The sequence below is a fragment of the Artemia sp. Qi Xiang Cuo genome, chromosome 18, assembly GCF_049724085.1.
Source record: "Artemia sp. Qi Xiang Cuo chromosome 18, ASM4972408v1, whole genome shotgun sequence".
Classification (NCBI taxonomy): domain Eukaryota; kingdom Metazoa; phylum Arthropoda; class Branchiopoda; order Anostraca; family Artemiidae; genus Artemia; species Artemia sp. Qi Xiang Cuo.
This window is the reverse complement of record NC_142811.1, coordinates 34,691,957-34,704,315: the sequence shown is the minus strand read 5'-3', so window position 1 is coordinate 34,704,315 and position 12,359 is coordinate 34,691,957. Positions and strand designations below refer to the sequence as shown.

Here is a 12,359-nt window from a genome sequence, read left to right as displayed (position 1 = left end):
TTCCTAGAAATTTCACCTTAATACTCTAAGCGTCATTAAGTTACAATAAGTGCAGTTGTAGCACCCAAAATATACACATAGCGTTTTCTGGCTAGTCCAAAATCCCCCACAACTTCCACTTAAAGATCTAACTTAATAAAACGAATTTTTCTTGGGATATTGCTTTGTCACCTTTTTGAAAGTTCAAATGCTCATAGTTTGTTTTGATTTAGTTCAACGTCCGCCTCAATATTTCTTATATTTGATTACTGAAGATAATCTTATATTCTCTTTGGGCTATTGGCTACAAAATGGCTGTCCCACAATTTTGATCGAATGTGTTTGGGAAAAAGAGGATATCAGGGAGAGGGGGTGCCTATTTTTGCTCCATCACGCTTGACTCTTAAAATGAAAATAGAAGTACGCATTTCCAATCAAATAAGCCTCCTCTAAAATTCACAAGACCACCTCTTTATAAAAACCTTACATCCCCCAGGGGCATAACCTAAAACCCTTATCCCCATACTTCTGGGGGTTGGGTCAATCCAAAAGGCCGTGTTATGAGATCTTTGGACTATTTTTGAACAAATGGCTATATTAGAATTTTTATCGGATGCATTGGGGGAAAATATAACGTGGGGGGGGGGGGTATAGCTGCCCTCCAAGAAATTTTACTCTTAAAAATGTCTCTTCAACTTCCGATTTCCAATCCAATGAGCCCCCTCCGAAGCGTATACCCCGTTTCGATAAAAACCTTAAATGCTCTCGGGAGATAACTTACAACCCTTGCCCTGAGGACCACGAGGGGGTTCTCATCGTCAAAGACATAATTTCTGGACTTTTAAACTACGTCAAACAAAATAGCTACCTCGAGATTTTGTTTGGAAGTGTTTGGGGAAATGATGGGCGTAGGAGGGAGGGGTGGTGGTTGCCCTCCCATCACTTTTGACTATTAAAGAAGGTACTAGTCCTTTCGGTTACCAACGGACTGAGCACTTTTCGAAGTTTCTACGACAACAAATGGCCATCTTAAAATTCCTATCAGATCCATTTCTGAAAAATACGACGTGTGTGTGTGCGGGGAGGGGGGTTATTTGCCTTCTGATCACTTAACTCTTAAGAAGAATACTATAAATTCTGATTACCAACCCAATAACTTCTGATTACCAACCCAATTGAAATCTTTTCAATCAAACATGATATAAGTTTGATTGAAAAGTGGACTAGGTTGAATAAGCTGAAAATAAATTTTAAGAAGTGTAATTTTGTGTTGTTTGCTCGTTCTAAAAAGTATTATCCTTGGGTAGATAAGTTGAGGTGTGGGAGTTCATTTATTAATAGAGTACACTCGACTAGGTATTTAGGCATTATTGCGGATGAGACACTTAGTTTCAGATCATATAAATTGTATAACATTTAAAATTGCCCGTAATGTTGGAATTATTAGGAAATTGAAGCACATTTGTCCGAAAATTGTCCTTAGACTTTTGTATTTGTCACTTGTCCATTGTTACCTTTTATATTGTTGTTAGAGCTTTGCAGAATTTTGCCATTAGGAGTTTAGCAAATTATGGACCGAGAGATTCAGTGAGAAATATGTATTTGAAACTGAAAATTCTTCCTCTAGCAGGTATATTTCTTTTTATCGATCTATGCTAATGTTTGATATTATTAATAACCTTACCTTAGAATGTTTTAATGGCATGTTTATAACTAGTGTGGATCTTCACAATTATAATACAAGAAATGCAGATGCATTTCGGCGGCCGCAGTGTAAACAACCCAGTCACAGTTCTCTGCTCGGCATGTTTTGCCGAGATCTTGGAGTCATTTACCAATTGGGGTTGTGCGTGAGCATGACCGAAGTAGTTTCTGAGAAAAATTTAGGGATTTTTGTAATAATATTTGCCAATTTGTTTGATTTTTTTTTTATTTTTTTTTTTAGTAGTGCCATAATGGAATTTTGGGTTGTGTTGTTTTGTTAGCACGTCGACGGGGGATATTGTTTTGTTTTTGTTTATTTATATTGAAATATGTGTGGGAAGTTGGAGTTGGCCTAACGAACCGAAAAGTTCCTTGGCGTTTTTTTTTTTTTTTTTAAATTATATTTAAATAAAATTATACTCCTGGAAGAAAAAAAAAGAGCCCTCTTTGAAGTTTATACAGCCACTATCTCTATAAAAAAAACCTTATATGCCCCCAGTGCTTAACTCAAAACCCTTGACCTGAGGGCTGTATGGGGGGGGGAGCTATCCTCAAAGACGTAATTTCTGGACCTTTCAACTACACTGAACAAAAAAGCTATCTAAAAAATTATGATTGAATGTGTTTGGGGAAATGATCGGTGTATGGGGAGGGGGCTGGATGATCTCCAATCACTTTTGACTGTTAAAAAGGCCAGTAGAACTTCTGATTACTAATCAAATGAGCTCCCTTCCTATAAAAAACCTTATATCTCCACAGGGCATAATTTACAATCCTTGCTCCGAGAGTTGTGGGGGGGGGGTCATTCTCAAAGTCGTAATTTCCTGACCTTAAAACTACACTGGACAAAATGGCTATCTCAAAATTTTGATTGGATGTGTTTGGGGAAGTGATTGACGTAGGAGAGGGGGAGATGGCTGCCCTTCATGAGCTCTTTTGGAGTTCCTATGACATTTCTTTCTACAAGAAGGGCCCTGGTCTAAAAAAAAAAACAATATATTGTGCCCACATTACATTTTACATAGGCATTGCCCATGATATTTTATCATTGAGATTTCAATTATACAGCAATTAAAATGCTCGTTAGACCAGGTCAGCCCCCCCCCCTAAAATTCAGTCTATGGGCGCTCAATTTCAGTTGATAGTACTTGCTTCTTTTTTTATGACTTAAAATAAATTCTAATAAACATGAAATAAACTTAGAACATATAAATATAATAAAAATAAACCTAAGGAGTAGGAAAATGATTGTAAGCCTACTAGAAGGCCATTTCTCGTGACGCAGTAACAGTCTCTGACGTGCTACTGTTAACAGAAGAAAAGAATGTATTTCCGTAAATAGTAATATGTTTGTGGTCAATAAAAGTTGGTCGAAACTACACGCAATTAAAAATGTCTTGTCAAACTTATTTGTCAAAGGAAGCGGGAGATCTTATAATTTAAAACAAGTAAATGTTCTTCAAGTTTCTTCCTAGACCGATTAATTTCCAAAAAATTTTGTCAGTGCACACACTGTAAATCAGAATTCTTTTCTGGAGCTCACCCAAGCGAACAGCCATAATTGCTGAAGTTTTAATGAAACTGAGAATAACGATATTACGGAACTAAATCAATATTAACGATTCTATTTTTGTTCTATGAAAATTTATTTTTAAAATTAATAATTGCATTAACATGAGACGCAAGTCGCAATCTAAATGATGTAAAAGTGGTTTATAGTGCCAGTTACTATGCAAAATTGGTTGTCTGAATTCCAAACGTCGTTAAATAAGATAAAGTCTATTTTCATGATAAGAGCAAAACCTTAGAGTAAACACAGTGCCAGAATCTTGTTTAATTGCCATAAAACTCTATTTTTTACCCTACTTAAAAAGTCAATAAAACTTGAGGAAAATCTATTTTTTTATATAATAAAGGTTCTAACACATAGATTGTTATCGTTTTCCAAGCTCTTAGCCTAATTTGCTATGGATTACTGTGAAAAAAATGGTAATTAGATCAGAATAGGAACTTAACGTGCACATAGTTCTGACCTTTATGATGGGAATCCAGGGATTTTTCTGAGGGAGGGAGGGGAATAAGGTATATGTATATTTTTGAACCATGTTTCTCTTTTTGGATAGTGAGGTCCTTCGAATTAATCTCAAGGGTAATAGTGCCTCCATCCCCATTATAATTGTATCTGGAGATTTATTTCCCATTAAAATATGATGGTTAAGTCTTATTTGGTATTATTTTTCAGGGTAGAAATATTTTTTCATGAAATTGTTGCATAGATTTAAAATTTGAAAATATTCTGAGTACGTAGGTAGGAGTTATTTTGTGGGGTTGGGGGATATTAAAACATAATTTATGTAGTAAATAGTAAATATACTGAAGTTTTCGGGCCTTTCAACATCCAATCCATGGGTGCATTTAAATGTTTGAAAGGATGTTCGACTGATTTACTTTAGTTGTCGCTTTAAGAATGACGCTTTCATATAACATTTCTACTCCTGACTCATAAACTCTAAGATAACAAATGAACAATTTGATGCCTATAGTGCTGACACTTGAAATTTTGTAGGAGTAATTGAATGATAAAATTGAAAATATAGGAATAGCGCAAAACATAGATGAACTTCATGAATTTCAGCAAAACTTGAGAAGTTCACTGCTTTTGCAAAAATCTTAGATTTCTTAAACACAAAAAAACGGTGGCAACATTGTACTAAGAATCTTCAGACACCCTGATCTAGTATGATGTCTGCTTTAAACTATATTACTCCTCTGTTTTACTTCCATGCTTACTCATTTTGATACACCGAAAAACAAATTTCCAGCCTTTAGCGACGAAGCAATTATTTTTTATTCCACCCAAACATTCCGAAGCATACTTTAAACAGTAAGACAAGTATTTTAAACAATAAGATAAGCATGTATAAATTTGTTTTTTATTCCACCCAAACATTCCGAAGCAAATTTTAAACAATAAGATAAGCATGCATAAGTATGTTTTTTATTCCACCCAAACATTCCGAAGCATATTTTAAACAATACGACAAGTATTTTAAACAATAAGATAAGCATGTATAAGTATGTTTTGTATCACTTACACACGGTTCTCCAGGAGGTCCGGTAAAACCAAATTGACCTTTCGGTCCTAATAAACCAGGCTCTCCTTTCGGTCCCGGTCGACCTGGTAGTCCATCGTAGCCATCAAATCCTCGATCACCTTTTTGGCCGGGTGGTCCTGACGGACCAGGATATCCGTCACGACCCTAAAAGTAGGGAAAAAGTAAGTACTTCTTTCTTTTCCAGTTATTGGTCCAACTAATTCAAAAATTCTGACTTGTGAATATCATAACAAACTGGAGCTTCTTTAAGGTGCAAAACATGAGCGTTATTTGAAAAAGAAAGCAGCAGAAAATATGTAGGCTATTCATAGGTTTTACTGCCGAAAAAGTGACTAGCACTAAATATATTACTTCAAGAATTCATGAAAATAATCACTACTAATGCAATGGAGTTTTTATTACCCACAGAAGTATGGCTCCTTAGTAATTTTAGACAAACACACATGAACATAGGAAAAGACAATTGATATTTCCTGTGGTAGTTTGCGTTTTTGCTTTAGACTAACTATGAAGGAATCTCATCAAACATAGAATCTAGCAACTATTAGATGACAAGAGAATTTGTTCCCGCTTCTGCCCCTCCCCCCGCCTAAAAAGATTTAAGATGGAAAAATTGACAAGAACACAAAATAGCAATTAAATTGGTCACAAACAAATTTTCCCAAAGAATGGCAAAATTTGTTGTCGTTTTGGCAATTGAACTGTTCAGAATGCAACTGATTGAATTTTTAGGACAAAAAACATAGTTAATTGGAAAATAAAATGTACTGCTGATCTTGATTCTAATTTACTATTCATCTGGTAGTGAGCATTTCCATTATTTCCTGGTGTTTACCTAGCCGTTTGAGTATGAACAGTTTGTCCAAGTATATTTCGAAAGGGACTTAGTCAAAATTGGCTAAATGCCATAAGTTAGACAAATCTGTTAGTTAAATGACAAGAGAATTTGTTCCCGCTTCTGCCCCTCCCCCCGCCTAAAAAGATTTTGTATAAAGCGTTAAAAAAGTAGACTGAGTGGCTCAGTTTTAATAGCTAATTTTCTTAGCTATCTCTGCATCTAAAATTTTAACATTTAAAAGAATTGAATTGAATTTAGAGGCAAAAACGCAAAACTAACTTGTGAATATATCCTGTTTTTAATTATTGGTACTTGTCGGTTTAACGGAATATAAACAAAATTATGGAAACTACGACAAAGAAATGTGGAAAGCAGGACGCGCAGAACACATTGTATTAAATACCTAACCCAACCTAACCTAACCCCTAACCAAGTATATATTAAATATTAAATACACATAGCCTACATCGTAGTTTTATCAAGCAAATCATAACCGAAACCGATCCAGGAAGGGAAACCGGTTTCTGTCAAATTTTACACATCGCAATTCTTGATTGTTTTCCATTTAACAGAAAAGTACCTAATTATTTTGCCCTATACTAACGACGAAGAAAATTCTTGAAACATGCAAGATGAAAAAAAAAAATCATGGCTCATTTTACCAAATAAACATAAAATTATTTTAAGACACATTAGAGACAGGAAGTTTTTGTTTATCACTTCCATGAAAAAAAGGGTTTTCAACAAACAAGATCAATTCAAACTAGAAGATATTCTCATAGGTGATGTAAGACAAGTATTTTGCCAAAAATTCAAATGCAAAAGAAATATCTTAATCACGTGGGTGAAGTATGTGTTGGCAACAACTTTGCTTTACTTCAGAAACTATTCAGTAGAGTGAATAAAATTTTGACGACTCTGGGCGCTGTTTACTTGTCTTGTTCAAAATTTTCTTCGAAGCCTTTGAACCTGAAAAGCAGACTCTTAATTGTTTCTCTTTTCTGATACTGGTGCATTATGTGGACACTTTTATATATTGTACAAGGAAACCAGTCACGAAAAACCCGTCAAACAGGCTATTCTCAAGAGACCGCTATACATAAATGACTGCAATGCCGTGGTTTCTCAATGAGTTACAATAGTTAAACGATTGCTTTTTGGGGTTTACGTGGGAAAAAGGTCCTAGGTTAGGTTACGTATTTAATATATGGTATGATTTACCCCCAACCCCCCCCCCTTAATGTGAATATATATAGCCCAAAATTGTTTAAAAACTATTATATACTCATCCTATTTTATTATATTTAATTAGAATTAACCAAACTTGACTTCTGTAGCAGTATATAGAAGTATCCGCAAAATGCACCAGCACTTCTTTCCTTTGTCCCCTCGCCAAGTAAATTGACTGCAAAAAACAAAAAAACTGAGAGAAGTTCAGAAGAAGATAAGTAAATGATTTGTGTCGTAATAGTATAGTATACTATGATAGTATATTTAACACGAAAATACCCGCAGAGCCATGGCCACAAAAACTTACAAATACAATTAGCCTAACAACATATAAATACAATTAAAGGATTCAATTTATACTTTTGATCGAAATGATTAAAGCACAGAAAAACATTCAAAAAAACCAATACAAATAAAGTCATCACATAATACCCTAACGATGGGTTTACACCCACACGAACAAACCGCGTCAGATTCTTAATAATAATAAAATACCCATTTCCCAACAATTTTTCCACCCAAGGCTCATCCCCCTCATCTACTCCAAAAATTTCCTTTCTCAAAACCCTTAACCCTTCACACTTCCCCACAAAATGGAATAAATTTTCCTCTCCCTCTCCATTAGGCTACATTATTCAAGTAAACAATTATTCAAGTAAACAAGAAACTAACAAAATGCAGGAGATCAATGCTAGACCAAAACATATCTTTATTCATTATTAAATGTTAATGCTCTATGAATCCTTAGTTATTTAATGGCATATAACTCTACTTTTTGACCAGCACCCATGAATTTCATGACAAAAAATAAGAAGCAATTGAATATCAAATGCCAACAAAATATCAATGCAAACTGTCAAAAAGATTTTTTGCGATACAATCACTTTCCATGAATGGACATCTTGTTAATCAATTACATACGTAGCTTCCATCTACACTGTTCTAACGTTTGTGGAAAAACCTTACGGAAGTCAAAAGGTCAAAAAACCGGGCCATCAGGATAAGAAAAATATACAGATAGGCATTTGGATTCGAACCAACATTTGTGAATTATTTACATAGCATCGGAAATGTTCTATTCCTTGTTAAAAGAGAAAATAAACAAACGGATGAAAACAGAGATGTAAGGTCTTCTGGGCACTCAGTGGAGCGAAGTCTTAGGAGGATTTCCATTAGAAAAATAAATGCACCAGATTTGGGGACTGACCTATTTGAACAAACTTTTAAACTAGCATTGCGAATTCAGAAGTTAAATGAGTTGATTTGTTTATGTCGAGAGCCAAGTCCAAAGATTATATGTCATTTTGGGTTGGAACGCTTGGTTAACAAATTGCCAAGTCTGTATCCTATGTTGAAGGAATCGTATTTTGAAGGACCAGGTTGCCAGCTGAATATTAAAAAAACAACAACAATTTAGCTTTGGCGAAATTGCTTGCGATTTAAATAGATGCTTCATCAGAGTGTAAGTGCTTCTAATGTTGAATTTAGTTGAATAATATTTTATAAGACAAATACAGCCGCCCCTAGCAAATGTCATTTGATAAGTTCAGAATTCGAAAGTGGATCCTCCAGGATGCTCGAATGGAGGTCTGCTAAGCTAAAAATAAGTGGTGTTAGCAAGAATCAGCTTTTATTGCTGACATCCGGAAAGTTTTGCTGCAACACCACCCCCCCCCCCCCCAGATTTCGCAAAAAAATTGTATTGAGATAAAAAAAAGTGGCGAAATGTGTCCCCACCTAGATTATGAAAAACACACTTTGTCCGCCCCTCCCCCCTAAACTGTCGTTAATTGACACCACTGAGAATGCATGGTTCACTAACGCTGTATGCTTTGGGACAATTTAGAATCTGATGATAATTAAAAAAAAGAACTGATGCAACAACTGGTGCAACAACTATAATATCTGGTTTTTGATAATTTAATATTTCATTATCTCCACTGCGTGATTTTTACAATTGTGCACTTCTTAAATTTTTATTGGCTCGAGTCAAACTATCTTAGTTTAAATTCAGAATCATGTTTTCACTTGTGGGTAGCTGCAAAAGTTGAGGTGATCTATAGGTATCTCAAAAGCCTCGTTTTTTTTACCAAGAACCTTCTTTTTTTTGACAAGAAGCGAAACACAGCATGCCAAGTTCAATAGGAAAGCTGTAGTTTCTGGAGAGCTTAGGTCAAAACTGGAAAATGTATTTTCTAAGAAAAACTCAAAGCAGAAACAAATGGGAGAAGAAAAAAACGACAAAGAAGTTGGGAACCGTTTCAGAAACTGAACGTTCAAAATAAAACCAAAATAAAAACCATTTTCATTTTTTATTATTACTTTTCACCCTGTTTCTCTTATTTTCGGATAAGCAAAGTACAGATACGGAAGCAATGGTTCAATATTTTTATAAACTACAGACAATAAAATCAAGAACACTATTTACTTTGGTCCTCAAACAAAATCAGAAACAAAACTTCCATACTGCTTTGTCACATACGCATGCAGAAACTTGTTTCAAGAGAGAGTGGAGGGCAAACTTACCAAAATACAGATATATAGGCAAATAATAATAAATGTTTGGAAAATTTTAAATATTAACATATATTTCTTGGAGAGTTGCCTTCCCTCCAACAAGCTGCAGATTAGTATTGATGTATCCAAATAACAAATTAAATGAAAATAGAAAAATCTGTTTTTTCACACCTTCACTTGCCTTTTCCGTTTTCATTTTCCCTTTTCTTTACTTATTTGTATTTCCTAATATAAGCAAACTTTCTATTCACCTGTACTGTATTATTGTCAAAATTCATAGGACTATTTTTATAGGGATGGTTTTTTTTTCAACTTGAATTTCTACCAATATTTGCCGTTTGGGATTAAATTAGATGAACGAGAAGGCTAAATGTCAAAGAAAAATGACCATTCAATTTCCTTATAATATTTTTAGACCATATCAAACAGTTCGTGGTAACGAAATTATTTCTTGTAATTGGTAACGAAATAATTATGGTAATTGACTTACCCTGGGGCCTGGTGCACCTGGCAAGCCTTTTTCACCTTTTGGCCCTGGGGGACCTGGAAATCCTGGAGTTCCTGGGATACCATCTCGACCTGGATCACCTTTCATTCCCATGCCACCCTAAATTGAAAAAAGAGCTAAGGTAAGCATAAGTATTTTCAACAATAAGATGGCTAAAATTGCTTGAAACCTTGTGGAATTATAACTGACGGATATACATTTACTCCTATGTTTTAGATGATTGGCCAACAAACATTCGGTCGACTTAACCCTGGCTAGATATATGCGATTTTTCATCTTCAAGATTCCCCATACTTCAGGTTTAAAAAGTTAGCCTTGGACCTCTAATGTTGCTCCTTGACTTTGGTGACCTAATATAAAAATTGAAATGAAGTTCACTGCGAAAAACACATTGGGCACTAAAAAAAAGCTCGATAAAACATGTGTAGACGGCAGCAATGTAACCGTCCATTTTCACTACGATAACGAACGGCAAAATAAACGACCATTTATTTTAACCACTAGGACGACATGATGGCCTATGGAACTAAATGGAAGCGTAAACACTCGGCCTTTTTTCCTGCTGACGATTACTGATGAGAGAGTTTGTTTAAGGATAGTATATAATAATACAAAAATTTAATAAATTTGAAGCCATAAATTAATTGCTTTTCTTGGGAAGGGAGATGATAATTCTAAAAAAAAGCTAGATAGTTTGATTAGGAAGTCCCCAGAAGTTCAAGGAAGTTTGAAGTAATAGGGGTTTGGTCCACATTAGCCCCTATCGTCGATTTTAAACAAATAAAAACATATTATTCACAAAAAAGAGTATTAATCAAATTTATGTAGCCTAAACTACATAGTATTTTAACAAAATTTGAATCGATTTACATTAAGAAAATTTCTACCTATTGGTTTTCAGAACAGCTTCTGGTTTAAATGCTTCCCCTTCCCTTTCCACCCATGGCTGTGTGGATAATGAACTCGTACGAATTTAGGGGGCATACAATGTATTTTTTAATGTATAGAAAGGGGCAAGTCTGTCGTTTTTTCAATAGTTTTCAATGAAAAAGAACTTCAGAGCCATATTTGACCACTGTAATCACTCTAGCTTCTAATATTATAATCTTGGTTTGCAGACTTATCTTCCTATTCTTCCAGACTTTTTTTTAACTGTGAAAAAAAAACCTGAGCCTTGGCTATTCTATTTTTAACATCTTCACTGCTCCCACCATCTTTACTAATAATACTACCAAGGTAAGTGAAGCTGTCCACCTGATCAATCTTTTCATTACCCAACATCACCTTTTCATCTTCACTTATTCCTAGCCTTAGTGACTTAGTCTTCCTAACATTAATTATAAAACCAATTCTAGCACCCTGAACTCGCAAAACCTCTAAAACTTCATTCATTTTGCTCACACTTTCATCTAGGATGCTTAAATCATCAGCATAATCCAAGTCCAGGAGACTTTTTCCTCCCCATTTGATTCCGTGGTCTCCCATAGCCTTTCCTGTGCTCATTAAAACAAAGACCATCAAAATAATCCATATAAAGGGGGATAGAACACAGCCCTGCTAAACTCCTGATTTAATACAAAACCAGCTGCTAACCTCATTTCCTACCTTAACCGCAGCAGTGTTATTCTCGTACATAGGACTAATCACTTTAATCTATTTGTCTGGTATACCATACAAGGATAAAACCTTTACTAAAGCTCTTCTATCAACAGAATCGAACGCTTGCTGATAATCTATAAAACTGAGTACCAAAGGTGTTTGATAGCTCAGGCCCTTCTCAATTATCGGACTAAGAGTGAAAATTTGGTAGACACATCCTCTACCATTTCTAAATCCGCACTGTTCTTCTCTTGAAACTTTTGTCTACAGCATCTCTCAGTGTAAAAAAGTATCATATTACTAAGTAATTTGCTACCTACAGAGACCAGACTAATGCCTCGATAACTACCACACTCACTTTTATCACCTTTCTTATAAAGTGGCTTAATTTAATTAAACGATTTTAGTTTTACTAAAATCGTTAGGTACTTCCCCTTTTTTCAAAAATCATATTCATAACCTTCAATAACTTATTTATAACCTCCGAACCACCAGGCCAACCATCTAGGGCTAAAGGGAAAGCAGGTCGTCCCCGTCTGGGGTGGGAGGACGTCATAAAGAAAGATTTAAAGGAAATGGGAACTTCGTGGGCGGGTGTAAAAAGGGAGGCTTTTGAATAGATTGGGGTGGCCGAGGAGCGTGCGTAGCTGTGTTGGCCTCAGGCGGCTTGGTGCTGCGGTGAGTTGTTAGTAGTAGTAGTAGTTTCAATGAAATTACGAAAAGGCTTATGATCTATTTATGATTTATTTATAATCTATTAGATCGATGTATTAGGTTAATATGATCTATTTATGATCTACTTGTATTTTGATCTATCAAATCTATTATGATCGACTAATGTTGCGACAGTAGAATGTTGTCTCTGTGC

General features: G+C 35.1%; 1 protein-coding gene across 1 annotated transcript in view; it reads right to left on the bottom strand.

Annotated features, from left to right (window-relative positions):
* The window catches only part of Col4a1 (Collagen type IV alpha 1), a 241,450-nt gene that overhangs the window by 90,034 nt on the left and 139,057 nt on the right, over positions 1-12,359 (bottom strand). Inside the window, exons 8-9 of the mRNA XM_089104421.1 lie at positions 9,875-9,991; positions 4,779-4,943 (exon numbers count right to left, since the gene is read on the bottom strand). Of these exons, the coding sequence (XP_088960547.1) occupies positions 4,779-4,943; positions 9,875-9,991 (282 nt within the window). The remainder of the gene's footprint in view (positions 1-4,778; positions 4,944-9,874; positions 9,992-12,359) is intronic.